A 15,444-nucleotide genomic window follows, 5' to 3' on the forward strand; every position below is an offset into this window, starting at 1 on the left:
AAATAAAAACTCTTACATTCATTTTACTCAGTATAGGTTGTGACAATACAGATGTAACCTCTGTGGAAGTCCCACATTTTACTACATGATTATTGAATTACTGCCATCTTTTGGCCCCAATCCAAAGTGCAATTTGGCAACGTCTGCTGGAGCAATTTCCCTCTGCAGCTGCCAGAAGATATAAGAAATAGCCCAGTAAACGGTTGGCTGAGACCGGGTTCGGGTTTGAAATATATAACTTTTGTTGCCATGCAAACAACCATCTGCAGTATTTAGTTATGAACTACTTCTTTAAAACGTGTTGATTTGGGATAACTTACTTTCTTGTTCTTTTTAAAATCCTAACCACATTTTGATCTAACTGGTCAAAACCAACTGGAAGGACATTTATTTCCTTTGAGAGGAGCAAACCAACAAACTCAGCCAATGTGAGGACAGTCAAAAGGCTTTTTGGCCAAGAAAAGTTGGCCACGCGGTTCTTAGTTAACAGCAAAACACACATTTTGTGTTTTCTGGTATCCAACCAGTTTGATTTTCTCTTCCTATCCAAGGACCCTTAGTAACTGAAATGAGCTAAAGAAAGTGGCCTTAAAAAAAGCAGCATTTCCATTGACATTATACACTGCAAGACACTTAAATTGCTTAAACTGATAGCAACAAACTAATGTATGGGTAAACTCTGTTAAAGGACTTGTATAATTTATTGATGTATGTGTTGGATTCAACAGTTTTCAACATTTTAATTTCCAAAGTATTCTATGCCCATGAGTGCAGGAAAAAAAGGTGCTATGATACAAACCTCAACATCATTATCATGCAACGGTCAACAGTTCAACCTGGCCTTTTGTTGCCCTGAGCTGGACTGACAATACCTTGAACATCTTTTTCCAAGGCTGCGACTCATTTGTTTCACTTGGTTCTTTTTAAAACAACAAACGTGAAGGGATTTAAAAGCAATTTGAATATATTAATTCTACAAGTAATCCTCGTATTCCTTTTGTTTTCCTGCAGTGCTGTTGCAGACCCTAAAAGGGACCATTTCATTGTGACTGAGTTACTTTATAGTATAACCTTGAATAATGCATTAAAAGCTCTCCAGCTAGCTGTTGTTTACATCAAGCAGAAATATACATAATGCAGTGGGTCTCATGAGGGGGAAACAGGCTTGGAAAGTTGCCAATAGTATGCGTGTCACTGCTCCTATCGTACGATCAAAGTGAAAAGAGTTTTATTTGTTGGGATGTGAGTGAGTGAAATATTTGCTCAGACTTGCCTTTGAAAAAACGTGAGATGTGAGCAGAGTTCGATGTTGGGCAGAAAGCAAATTAAATCAAGTCAGCTCATGTTTTCCCCTTTCTTTAGAATGCAAATGTCGGACGGTCATTCCACAAGTGAGCCAGATGGACGAGCAGAATGCGCGGCACTTTCACCCACCCATCAACCTACACACACACACACACACACACAACACACCCACACACTTTGACGTGTGTGTGGTGGTAGGGGGAGTCATGGCCCAATCGCTTTGGTCCTTCCGTCCAGCCATCCATCGGGCAGACACCCAGGAAGAATGAATCATTTAGAAGCATTTCTTATCCGTCTCGTCTGACTGATGTGACAGCTGGCCTCAAAATTCCCCAAATCTTGTCATTTGTCACTCTTGAGAAAAGTTGAATCGATGCACAATATTCACACACGCTCCCTTTTTCCATCCCTATGTTACCCATGTTACAGCGAACACAATATGCCAAACTATTCTTGGACAACACACAACATCAAAATGGCTTCCCATTCAACATGCCTCCGACTTGCCAAAACAACATGTTTCCTCACTGTGAATGATTAACTTGCAATCTTTATCGTATAAAGTGGTTTACAGTTTATGTGCACAAGCCTAGAATGATATATCTCAATGGTTTGACTCATGAATCCTTTCTGTGTCGGTGAGCTACAGGCAGGTCATAAAGAAAAAAAAAGCTTTTTCAAAAATTGCCATGTATAATCACAGGTTTAAAAATACAGCAAATCTGCATCTTCATGTAATCACTGTGTAATTAGATAAATAACAACATCAAACCATATTTGAGAATGATGATTACATTGATGCTGATGGGACTGTTATGGAGAGAGGTCACATTTATAACAGCTTGACATAAAATGACAGCCACAAGCCATAAACATGCTGCTTAGCCCCTGTTTCTCTCACAATATTACATGTCTTTCTAAGATTTTTCCATGCATCATATTTCATTCAAGTGTAATTATGCTATGATTATGGCACCGAGGCAACTGTAATTCAGATGGAGCGGTAGGTAGATAATATTCCAACCTTTATTTGCTCAGTAAAGACTCTCTGGGTGTGCAATCATCTTTTCAGTTGCACTCTGTTCACAGGAGATACTGTATACTGAAGCATCAGCGGGATTAAGTACCTTTCCTTAGGGGAACTTCAGCATGCGGGGCAAAATGGTAGAGGGTAGTACCAAAAGATCGGAGGACCATCTTATGATATTTTTAGGTAGTCATGAAAAATTCTGTCTTGCTGATATCCATTACTCTGGACTGCAGGATAACAGTCAAACTGGAGTCGTGCTTTCACTCGGCATTCTCAAGTATTTCAGAAATCATTTTGATAGAAATCTGTAGGGCTGCCCTCTAAACGTGTATGATTCAAATAGTCAGTCGAGAAGCACTCGAGTCGACTCACATTTGTCAATCAAACCACTGCCTGTTTTTTTTTTCTTCCTTCCTTTCCTTTTGCTGCAGTATTTTACAAATCTTGATTCAGGTACAGCCCTATAGCAAACTGACTCAATGTGAAGTCAGCGCATTCAGATACATGCTGTTTTCTGTGAGGGTGGGCTGTGATTGACTTGTTTCTGCAAAGCTTCAATAAAACATTGCATCATACAAAATGAGAATGCTCAGAATTCATGAATGAATTGCATGCCTCATCACTTCCTTGCTATGATTAACCAGCCAGGACTTAAACCAGTGACCCACAGTCGCATGTTCACTGTGACTCTGACAAGCTTGAGATACTTCAACACATCTCATAATTCCCACGAGAGAATCAGTGCAGACTGCAGAAGGGGATACTACCTGTGTATAAGGATATTACAATTAGGTTATCTGTTATCTTTAAGAACTGTTTTAACTTCTTTCAATATTTAAAATGTCTCACCAAGATGTGTCCCCTTAAGGTACAGTGTGAAAGACACAAGCCAACACTCTTGTATTAATTACACAAAACAGAGATTTGCTTTGTGATGATGAGGTGATATTTTAACAAACAGTGGTAATAATACTGCAGTCTCTTTTGTTTTTGTTGACTGTGTTGACAGCTTACACATTTTAAAAGCCAGAAAGAGTCTTGGTCATTTACTTTAATAATGTAACATTTATAGCTATACTTGCGCATTACAGACACAGGCACACCAAAAAGTTTCACTCAAATAATCTAAGCCATTCATAAAGTCTCTGAAGCAATACGACTTGTTGTTGCTAGCAGTCCAGGTAAAAAGCATGTGGGCGCATGAGTGTGGTGAAGACATTGAAGGCATTTTGTGTCAAAGGCTTATCTGATGCCGGCGGTTGGCGACATTAACCCTCTAACAGATCTTAGCAGTGTGGTTTTCAAACATGATTTGTCATCAATTCAACGTCTGTTTCTCTAATCTGAGAAGCTGGACACTGATCCCATCAGAGCAAAGATAACACTGATCTCAGGGGAAAACCGAGCCACTCTTATGACTCCCTCTGGACATTGACGAGATGATTTCAGTCTGAAATCTCATTAGGATTACACCTGCAATAAAGCTCTTAATTCATTCTCTTTGCTTCAGTTTTTGATGTTCCCTTTAAAGCTTGTTATCTTTGTTCATAGCTTTGATAAACAAATATAATGACAAGAACCTCAACCAATCAGAAGTGGATATCTTATCTTAGGCAATTGAACATAGGCTTGCTAAAATGTTGATTACGCATCAATATTCTCTTTTTTTCAGTTTGATCATGTGACTTTCATGTAATGCATAGAAATCACTGGGAAAGGGTAAGGCTGGGAAAGAAATTAATTATGATAAAATATTATTTTTCACCCCTATGCTCATAAAAAACATTCCAGGTGGCATTTAATTCCCTACAAAACGTTTTTGCTCATGCAAATTAGCCGTATTTCCTCTTATCCAGACATAATAGTACAGCTGTCGCTACCGTGTTATACTTTCCGTTCTGTCTTGAAGCAGAATCCCTTTTCTTTAAACCTTCCAAGCATTTGAGTCTTTAAACTTATAGGCTCAGTTTCTATCCGGAGCTCCAGACTCTGGGATGGTGATCATCTTTCCATCATAAAGCCACAGACTTTCGCCAGCTCTACCGCCAACACTTGCATGGCGCTCACCTCGAGATCTGAGGATTAGCGAGGACAAGCCAGCAGTAGCTGAGACTCTTGGGCCTTCGTGGCAGACTGGGCATTAGTAGAGAGGGACATGGGAGCTTGGCAGGCTCCCCTACCACCCCTTCTGGCTGCTACACCAGTGCTGCTGGCGTTGTCGCAGGGATTCAGGGGGATGAAGGTGGGGGTAGAGAGAGAGCTGTGAATCTGAGGGAGGTAGAGGACGAGGCAGTGGGGGATTATCTCACTGCAAAATGTACTGTAGGGAGGCCCAGATGGACCAGTGGGCTGTGGTCTGCTGTGATGCCAAGTTTGTGGTACTGCACACATATACATAAAGACACATACTTAATCGAAGTATGTGCTCTGCACACCAAAGAGTACATTAATTATGCAACACACAGTCTTAGGTGCTCTGAACCTAATCACTTTGTACACTGTACATAGAAATATACAGTATGTACACAGAAACACACAAATGTTAACACTCCCACTGGGATGTGTGTCTAATGCACAGTTTGCACATTGCACTGACACGTATCACAAATAGGTTTGGTGAGAGGAGGAGAGACAGTAGGAGGGAGGTGTTAGTGGTGGGTGTCTCCATCTGTCAATCCAAGTGTCTATCCTAATTTTGCCAGTGTTCCTGCAGAAAAATGACTCGGTGAAGTGTAACTACGCATGAGATGTGCAGTTTCCGAAAAAACCCGCCAAACTGTTGTGGTGAATTTCACAGATTAAGCTTCATCGGCTAAGTGTGAATTTGTATGCATCACAGCTATAAGACGATTCCTTTTTGTGTAACGGATATAGGGGATTATATCCCAAGGCAGCACATTGTTGAGGTAAAAGCAAAAAATGACACCTCCGCAGTTGCCAAGTGTTTCAAGAGGGATCTACGGTGCCACGCTGTGCTTTAGTTAAACAGCCAAAAGCTATGGCTCCAAATGAAACCAACACTAAAAATCTACACACATCTAGAGAGATATTGGCTAAAGATTACAAGCTGTCAGTTTAAATAGCTGTGAATGTGAGACTACAGTTATCAAAGGAGGATTTAACCCCAGACTGCTTCTGCTGCTCTTGTATCAGATGCGTTGTGATTAGCGAGCAACATGACACAAAAACTAACTAATTTGCACCAACTAATGTACATGCTAAAACCACATTTAGCTTATGTCCATAAATGTTGCAGAAACCAGGCTCCTTCATTAACATTGAGCCTTTCACAGTTTGACCTTTAATTATCATCCCTCATCGGGCCTTCCTGTGCAATTTGTAGGGATCGCTGTGCAGCAGGTCTGTGTCATCTGCACTCAAGAGTCTTGTCGAGTTTAAAAGCTTTGTAAAGTTTTTAAATGTCAACATTTAATTACAGGGCCCTTGTTGGGCTTATTAGTTTAATATTCTTTTAAAAGATCTGTTCCCCCAAGTAACAAGGTAGCAGATTTATTTACTCCCATGTCATATTTAGCTATACCAATGCTTTGGGTTTTATATGGCCACAAATTGAGAAATGGGACAGTTCGATGTTTGCAATGTACAATTGCTGCAATTGTTATTTTTTCAGTGGACAGTAAATATTAATATGCGCAATGGCTTTTTGAATAGCAAAAAAGGAAGAACAAATAACCTTTGTCATGGTGCTGAATTTGTGTAATAAAGTATTACCGGTACTTGTATATGTCTATATCCTTGTATATGTAGGTACGTATTTTCTTCATATTTGTCTCCCGATACTTTGTATCTTTATTTCTTCAACATTCAGTGGAACTTCAGCAGATAACATGTTTCCATGGCTTTCTATCACCCCATACAAGATAAAGAATCCACACATACCTCATTATGTCCTTCACCTACTGTTACCGCGCTCTTTGCCCGGAATAATTCATTTTTCTCAGAGCTTTATGGTCCTAATCTACGTTTTTCTTGCTTAACACATCATTTACCTCTATAGTTTGATTGTATGATGGCAACCACAGAGACACTTACCATTGCCTCTCCGTTGGCGATATCTCAGCCGCTCCTTTGCTTCTCTGACAGCATCTTGGTTATTATTGTGACACGGCGACTCCTCCACCGTCAGCTCCTCACTGTGCTCCAGATCTCCCTCTGATACTGGAGACGCCACAGAGGAGACCTCGCCCTGACTGCCCTCCACCCCGCTCCCTGAATGGTTCCGAGTGTTGTCACTTTGAATCTTCTCCCCACTTGGAGCTCCTTCCACAGCTTTGCATGAAGCCTCCTCATTTCCCTCTTTGTCAGCTTGAGCTCCAGGTGCTGTGTGGTTTCTGGGGCTTGAGGGGTTTGAAAGGCTGCGGCTGCCCAGGGAACCGAGCACAGAGCTGGGGCTTGAGTGCAGGGAAAGGGACGGGGTGTCTGGTTCTCGGATCCTGGTACATGGGGCCCCATACGGTTCCTGGACAAATCCTACGAACATCACCCCTTGGTCAGCAGCATCATGGATCTGCTGTTGGAAGCATGAACAAAAAACTAGAGTTAGGATGATGAAGGTATGTCAATGCTGCTGCTTGGCATTCACTGATTCCTGATTTCATGAGAGATGAAACACCTATTGGATGTATGTATGCTGTACAGTTTGATAGTCAATTGATTATAATGGGTTTAGGACTGTTCCCTGGAAACAAAAGCTATTTGAACATGTCACCATGTGCTCTGAGAGGCTGTGATGGGCAAAAAATGTACAAACTAAATGACTAATGATCTGCAATAATGATCGTCACCGTCGGACCAACCAATGAATAAACTATTCATTACTTGCGTCCTTTGACTTAAATGCATGTACTATTGGAGATTTTGTTTGTGAAACAAGAACAGCATGGAGCAGAACATATACAACAAGTTATTTCCCAAGACCCAAACTGAAACCAGACTTTCAGAATTAGTTTGAGAGTATTTATCTAAAAATGAATTGTTTTCGCCCCACAATAGTTGTCATAGTCATTGGCATCCTTTGGATCTTTTTTTTTTGTTAACCATCCTCTGATTCTTTTCGTCCAAGCAGCTTCTCCAATCATTCTGTTGTTGATTAAATTGGAGCGGGCACAACCCTAGTCAGGCACGGGCCACATCACAAATCCAGCACTCCACTTTCTTTCTGTCTCTTTTTTGTCATCTGGCATTTTATACCAATATTGGGATTCTGCCACGGAGCGAGATTGAAACTTTAACTAACTGTCAGACAATGTTAATGATGCCATTCTCCATTTCTGCAGCCCTCCACACGCCAGCCCCCCCACCCCCCCAAGCAAAGGCGGTGCCCGTCTCTGTCTCGAGCCACAGTGAGGAAGAGAATCAAATCAAATCGCAGGTTATTCACTATGAAATTAAATTGGAAAACAGTCACATTGTTTCCAGCCATATTGTTTAATATCAGTGAACGCTCTCTGGGTGCTTCCACATCATATTCTCCGTACCAATATGTTGAAATGGAATTGCTGAGATAAAAGGGAACTGTTGTATCTCATTTAATGGTTATGCAGGCAGTCAGAGTGAGAGATGAATGGCTCTGACTGTCTAATGTTGCTGCTGTTGATCGCAAAGTAGATTCCCATAGTGCGTCGTAATGATTGAATAGATTTTTAGTACCACTATCATTATAATTTTATCAAATCCTATGTTTGACAAAGTAGAACCATCAGATTAGATCTCCTTTTTCATATTTTCAACAGTCCAATATCATAAAAAGACTTCAGATAAACCACAAAAGTACTGTATTATATAAGAGTTACACATGGGAATGAATCACAGAATATGTAAACCCGGAGTCAAAAGAGACAATTTGATTTTGAGAAGAATTCAGTAAATAACCTGCTGGATAAATGAGTTAGTCTTGAGATTATTAATTCAACAATTGCTTTAATCATCTATTGAACAAATAATAGAGCTGCCATAAAATAACTGAATACATACTGCACTGTATTTAACTATATATCTGAGTTTCTAGCTAACTGAACAATAAAAGGGCAGTATTAATTCAGAATATGTGACAAAATCAACTAAATTCTACTGCCAACGCAAAATTCCACTAAACCTCTTAATCTAAACGAACAGACGTCCTACTGGTTTAGATGAGACCACCTCAGGTCAAGAAAATGAGGTTTTGAGGTCAAAACGGAAACTTTGCCTCGCATCGTTTCTCTTCATTAACAGAAAAGATGCAGAGTGCAAACTTAATGAAAAATATTCTGGGAGCAGCTTCCCCTATTCTGCCACCAGAATATCAACAGCCTGCAGTGAAAAACCCATTTCAATTTTGACTTGAGACCACATTTCCTCTTTCCCCAGTAAGTTATTAAAGTGGCACCAGGAGGAGGTGTCTGAAGGTCAAGATGAAAAGCCTAGAGAGAGATAGATCGAGGGGAGATGAGGGAAAGGGAGGCAGAGGGATAACAACAGAGATTGAGACAATGAGTAGACGAAAAGGTAGAAATAAGAGAAAGAGATGAAGAGGGGGGAACATAGTAGCAAACAAAGGGGATGAAGGGAATGGACTTCTCTGCTCAATCCTCTACCGCTCATCCATGTCCACTTCCCTTTTTAATAGATTTCTAGCATGGCATCCTCCACCTCCTGCTTCAGCAAGCCTGTAGCGGCTCGAAAGATTAAAATGATAACCAACAGTAATGAGGTCCTACAGGACTCCGGCTGCATGACTAATCGAAGGGCAAAATGTACAGAAAGGTTCAGGATCAAGACTTCAAAGGCCTACAACGGTCGGTAATATACAGATTAAGCAGGGGGGTTGATTTGAATCACGATGACGCAGCATTACCAGCTCACAAAAGACCCGGGTGTGTTCGTATATATCATCTGAAGTGCTATTTCAAGCACGCTTTGTACAGCAGCGCATTCATAACAGCTGGAGAGCCAATTCATTATCAGATCAGTGAATGTGATTCCTGCTCCTGTTGGCTGCTTTCATTTACAGTATAGAGACTGCAGAAATGTTACGCTATTTGGTTTGCTAATTAACATCAGCCTTGAACCAAGAAAACATGGATTTTAGTGTATTGCTTACATCCTGAATAAGACTCATGGTAAACTGCAGCATTGCAAAATTATCTGTTTCTTGGTGTCTTTGGATATGAGAAGTAGCATAAACGTGCAGTAGTCGTGGAAGCCTGTTGACATGACTCATAATAGAGCAACTGCATTATAATCAAAGTTTTAAAGTTCCCACTAATTCATACCTGACAAATCCTGAAGTACACACATCAGCACCACCCCTGTGTTTCCTTTGTTATCGCTTGAAGCTGCAATTACGTTGGAAAAAATACATCTCTTTTATTGTCCCTCCTCCAACATCGTGTTCTTCATTGGCAACTGCCTCAAAGCATTGTGTGACAGGCTGCAGTTTAAAGCCTCCAGCCCGACAGCCGCATGCTCGCAAGCAGGTTGAGCCACGTGGTTTATTCACTAAAGTACGGTTGTAAACATACAAACATTGTGTTCTCTGAACCTTCACACACCGTGACGGGCTGAACAAATTCATTTGGTAGTAGACTGAGTTTATATTCTGGTTTTTGGATTTTCTTCACATGCACTTAAGTGTGCCTTGGATCTCTGACTGAGTATTTGATGCTGGTTTATGCATCTTTATTCATCCCTCCCTATCTCGTGCTCCCTCCCTTCCTCGCTGCATCCCTTCTTCCAGCTGGGCACCACCAGACAAACCGTTCAGCTTGGCATTTGTAAAGCATCCCTACCTTCTTGACGTAGCCCTGGATGAGCTCTGGGGTGGGCACCTGCTCCGCGGATAGACACTCTTCCAGCTGTAGTTTGTATGGTGGGCAGACAGGCTGGCTCCTTTCCACCCTGCAGGAGCCACAGTGGGGGTGGGGGGGGGGGTGGGGGGGGGGGTGAGAGGACAATGAGTTTCAGCCTTTCAGACAGCCAGCCTGCTGGACAACGACACATAAGGGTACCCATGCATTCACTCACATGCTCATACACAGAAAACTGTGTTAAAATATTACAGCTATCAAACATCCACTGGCTGACACCAAATCTATAATACAAAAATAACCCCCTATCAACAAATTACAAAGCATCCAGAAGCTTTGTTAATGGTTTTGTTTCCCTGTGGGAGGCAAAGAAAAATACAATAAAACACTTAGAGTAAGTGAGACAAAGATCCTCATGGATGAAAGAGAACACATGCAGAGCACAGAAATCAGGAGATTCAATGCAAATCTCGCCCCCCCCCCCCCCCCCCCCCCCCAGACCTCCCTGCTGAGGCCATATCTGTATTTTGAGAGGGGGAGAATCTATTTATAAAATGTTGTATTTTCCTATTCTGTCCTCTGGAGGAAATCCCAGAGTCAGCCCTGAGGAGACAAATACCCCGGCTCCCACCTCCCTGCTTCTCATCCTGTTCACAAGGGAAAGACGCTACACACGCCCTTTTCCTCAGTGTGCTTCAGAGTCTTGTGCATATACAGTAGGTGTGTGTGTGGTTGTGTGTGTGCTCTGCCAGGGCTCTGGCTCTACAAGGACTCCTGATGTTCTGGAGGGTAAAAGATGCATGCGTGCATGCTGCTGTGTGTGTTAAAGGCTGTCACAGTTCATGCAAAAGACTTCCCTCTGAGTGCAGATATATGTCACTGTGTGCGTGTCCGTGCCTCTGTGTGTCCGTAATGCTTTACCACAGAAATGTTTCTGACATGCCCCCCATTGGATGCAGATTGAGCTGTCTAATGTATCAATTATAAGTAACGTTAGGGAAGTTAGTAGCAAACCAGTTCATATGTTGCACTTTACACAATATAGTTTGGGGTATTTTTTTTAATGTTTCTATTTTTGTACATTGCAGGGCCTAGCTTGCTGTTAACCACCTTTTTTCCATCCTTTTTGCTAAGCTAAGCCAACAAGCTGTAGGCTAGGCCCCAGCCTTAGTATTTCTGTAAGACTACATCGCATAACCAATGCACCCCGCTTATGTCATCCAAATAAACACAACACGTCTGCTCTACTGTCACTGACACCCGTCACTATTGCACATATCGCTGTCGCAGCACACAGGGGAGCAGAAACTGGGCCGACTGACTCGTTAAGCACAAACTTCACACGCTCTGTGAAACATTTATTACAACGTGCTGAGAGCTGCCTCTCTTTTTTTCCCAGCGTCATAACATTCAAAGGCACGATGGCAGAAGCCTGGTGGCACTGTCAAAAAAGGTGGATATCCCTCATTGGTTGCGACAGAGATCACAACCTACCAGTTTTGTGCTCCAGGGAAATCTTCAGTGAACAACACAGAGCGATACAGACAGCCAACATGATATATGTAGAGTTCTTAAGAGCAAACTATTTGCTTTTCTTTCTTACATTATAAATGATTATTCCTGCATGATAGACCTTACACAACATGTTTTGGATACTGTACTAAGCGCTGCTGCTCTTGTGTGTTGAGAGGCAGATTAAAGGAATGATATACCTTGTTTTTATGGTGATAATTAAAGGTAACCACAAATCACCAAAATGAGAAATCAAGGACTGACCCTTAAGCACTGTGATTTGATTTAATTTGGGCTGTCAAAAGCCCTGAATACAAACAGACTATACTGCAGTTATAGCAGCAGAGAGGGACCAACAATTCATACGCTGCACTCAGTCCTGGAGGGAGGCCTCTGGTTAAAAATAGCAGCTGCATCACCTGCAGTCCATCTTCTCTGTGGGAAGCAATGACTTTTCATGCAGCGTGCAGCACTGGCTGTCAACCTCTGAGGTCTCACGTGGTTAGATGGGTGTCAAACGCCTGCCTGCCTGCTTGCCCACCTACCTGGAGCTCCCTACTGGGTAAATACACCTGCTAAACCCCCTCCCCCTTCCTTTCCCTTGTCTGCCCCACAGATGGGTCACATGCTTTGTTTCGCTGTGGAACATCTTGTGTTGGACTAATTTCTCCCACCGGAGCTGAATGGTCACATGTTAGCTAATTGTGAATTACCTGTTAACGGCTTGCTTTGGGAGTTGTTTCAGCAGGATAGTGGCTACAACATTTGTATGTGCGGTTTCCAATTATGCAGTGTTCACTGGGGTATGAAAAGGGGTTGTGTTGACATTTTGTTGTTTTCCAGTGGAAGTCAAACGGTAAAAAATGTTGACAATAACTTTAGCCTTTGTTTGTTTAACAGTGATACCTCACAAGCTTGCACACTGAGGAACAATTAACCTACTTTTTAATTAGAGATGGTCCCCATTTGTGGCAATTAACGTTTTATTTCTTTGGTGGTTCTGTAAGTTTTAGCTCTTTTAATTTGTCTGCTCAGGCATAGCCACTATTAAAACTTACTATACCAACTTTATGGAAGATACTGAGACTTTAACTGCAACAATTAGGACCCGACTTACTTGAGATATTAAATAAAAAACAATATCCAGTTTTGGGTCTACAGCCACACAAGCAACACCAACGCTAAACGCCAATTCAATTTGAACTTGTAATACTAATCATGTTCACTAGTTTTGGTTTAGCATGTTAACATTTTTACCTGCAAATACTAAGTAAAGAGAGGCTGATGGGATTGTCATTAGTTTTACTGTTTATGGTTGTTGATCATAAACTAAAATACTTAACAAAGTATATTTTCGGCCAGCTGATTATGCACATTGAAAAATCGAGGGATAACCAAAGTCATTCGGATGCATCATCTGGAGATAATGAAAAGCTGCACCAATGCTTTTAGTAGTTGTGGAGATATTTAACTTAATAAGCGAAAACTATTGCATTTATTGCTGGGAAATTGCTACATATATCCAGGGTAAACAACTTGGTTGACTGCCACCAGCTAGTCAATTATTGCAATAGTTGTCATGATATTTCAATCAAAAATGGAAATTGATGAAATGTAATGGTCATCCATTCTGAAGTCTTTGAGATATGAGGGTCTGGATCAGAGTAGTGGATCGACCAATCGCTATCCATAGATCCACATCATTTTGTGTTGCTAAAACACAATTAACACTGCATTGTCCGCATTTTGAGGCTTTAATAACTTGCATTGGACTTTAAATCATAAATCCATCCTTTATTGAGCACAGGACTGTTTTTCCAAAAACTAGAATCCAGGTTACAAATTGCTTAAAAATGATCCTTGAAAGAGAGCAGCAAAGTATGCATTAAGTAAAATATTTCTAAGGTATTACTTTAATGCCGCCTCTTTTAGGAAATTGCTTGAGAGGATTTGAATGGCTGTATACAATAAAAGCTTTCTACAGAAAGAAAGTCAAGGCTGAATAAAACCATTTCCACATAGTATTCAGTGAAAATGTGAAATCACTCCCGTTCTTTCTGCTTCAGGAGCACAGTTGAATAACCTACCTCCATCACCCGCCGCCCATCTATTGCTATGACGACACAGTCAGGGAGCAACTGAACCCATGTTTAGCACTGTGTCGCCGCAGAGCTTTAATAATGGAGCACACCTCTCCGAATGTCAAATTTTCACACATTTGTGAATAGTTGCACCGGAGCGAATCCCCTCTAATGGTTTTTAGGCCGTACCTCTTTATTTTCCTCTACCTCCACCTCCCTCTCACACTCTCCACCTTTCTCCCCCGTCTCAACCCCTCTCCCTCTTTCAATCCCTCTTTCTCTGCCTGAGCACACGGTAGCTTCTTGCAATTACCCAATAATGATGAATATATCCCATCAGACATTGTCTGCTGAACTGTAACCCTATTTCATTGCAATCAAATTGAACACGGGCAAATTTGACAGTTGACATTTTAAATTTCCAAACGGTCCAATCCATCCTGTCTGCATTGCAGGGTTTTTTTTCTTTTTGTTTCCCGCAGCAGGTTGTAGCTGGGATGTGGTTTCTGCCGGTGACAAATTGCCTTCACATTTTCTAAAGTTATAACCCACTTAAGCAGACATTTACAGATGACACGCTGTATGTACACAACCTCTGTGTACTTCCTGACTGTGCGCTGGGTTATTGCTGCGTCACCTCTTCCATGTGCAGAGCCTTGTTAGCTGAGCTTTTCACACTGAGGCTAATGCTGCAGAGACATGACTGTGATTGTGTCCTCAGCTATACTGAGCATGCTTTATAAAGACGCCTATACAGCTGATGTTCGCCACTGGTTCCTCTACCTTGACTTTTGCTTTGTTTTCAGAGCAGCTGAAAAAGCTGTTCTCTTTGGAGCGACGGATGAATGGCTGCTCGCTGTCATGCTTTTCAATCCCATTCACTGTATTCCCATCCAACACCCTCCCTGTCTTCTTCTTCTTTTGATTCTGGGTCTGACAGTAAAGGAAACTGGAAAAGAGATGCTCTGCTTTTTTGGTTTCTCATTTTTCACTTCCTTCATTTCCCCCGGTGGAGATTTGGATTCCCCTGGGCTGGTGCTGATGTGAGCAGCTGTCTCCACGGTGACAGGCGCTGGAGATAAAGCCCAGGCCCCGCTTTCGGCCAGGGCCATCAAAGGATGGTAGAAAACTCTGCCCTTTTGACTCAATATCCCTCTTTTTGTCCCATTCAGTCTCTTTCTGTCTTTCTCTCTTTACTTCTTTTACGCTCCAGCTGTGAATTTCCTTTCTTCCTTTCTCCCCCCTCATGGTGTCTTTTCTCCAGATCAAATCAGGCATGCTTTTTTTTTAAAGAGAGATGCAGTCCATTCAGCTGTCACCTTTTCATACTGAATCAATATATCCGTTGTGCAGATTTGCAGCAGAGAAGTGCTGCTGGACTGAATGTCTGCGCATGCAGAAAGTGAACCTGAGGTGTTTTGCACAACAGCATGGGAGGTGATTACTAATGGCCACAATCTGCAGGAAGGGAGGGCAGATAAGATGCCATGCATTTTAAATAAATGACCTTCTAAAACGTGGCCGGTTGCCATGTTTTCACCCCACAGTACATGACTTAAGGTTGCTTGTTTTTATGGGCATTTAAGAAATATGTGTGCAACTTAATAGGAGTTATGTCCGGCAGCAAGTCACGAACAGACATTGGTATGTTACTGGCTGTTCAAAGGCATGGATGGGCTTCAAACCAACCTGATTGAATCAGTAGTAT

The 15,444-nt window shown here is 41.8% G+C and overlaps 1 protein-coding gene across 2 annotated transcripts in view; it reads right to left on the minus strand.

Annotated features, from left to right (window-relative positions):
* LOC134861893 (raftlin-like) overlaps positions 1 to 15,444 on the minus strand; it is an 87,080-nt gene that overhangs the window by 31,497 nt on the left and 40,139 nt on the right. For both annotated transcript variants that reach the window (XM_063879477.1, XM_063879476.1), the window contains exons 4-5: positions 10,126 to 10,234; positions 6,389 to 6,866 (exon numbers count right to left, since the gene is read on the minus strand). In XM_063879477.1, coding sequence (XP_063735547.1) covers positions 6,389 to 6,866; positions 10,126 to 10,234 — 587 coding nt within the window. The remainder of the gene's footprint in view (positions 1 to 6,388; positions 6,867 to 10,125; positions 10,235 to 15,444) is intronic.

The sequence above is a fragment of the Eleginops maclovinus genome, chromosome 3 (genome assembly GCF_036324505.1).
Source record: "Eleginops maclovinus isolate JMC-PN-2008 ecotype Puerto Natales chromosome 3, JC_Emac_rtc_rv5, whole genome shotgun sequence".
Lineage (NCBI taxonomy): Eukaryota > Metazoa > Chordata > Actinopteri > Perciformes > Eleginopidae > Eleginops > Eleginops maclovinus.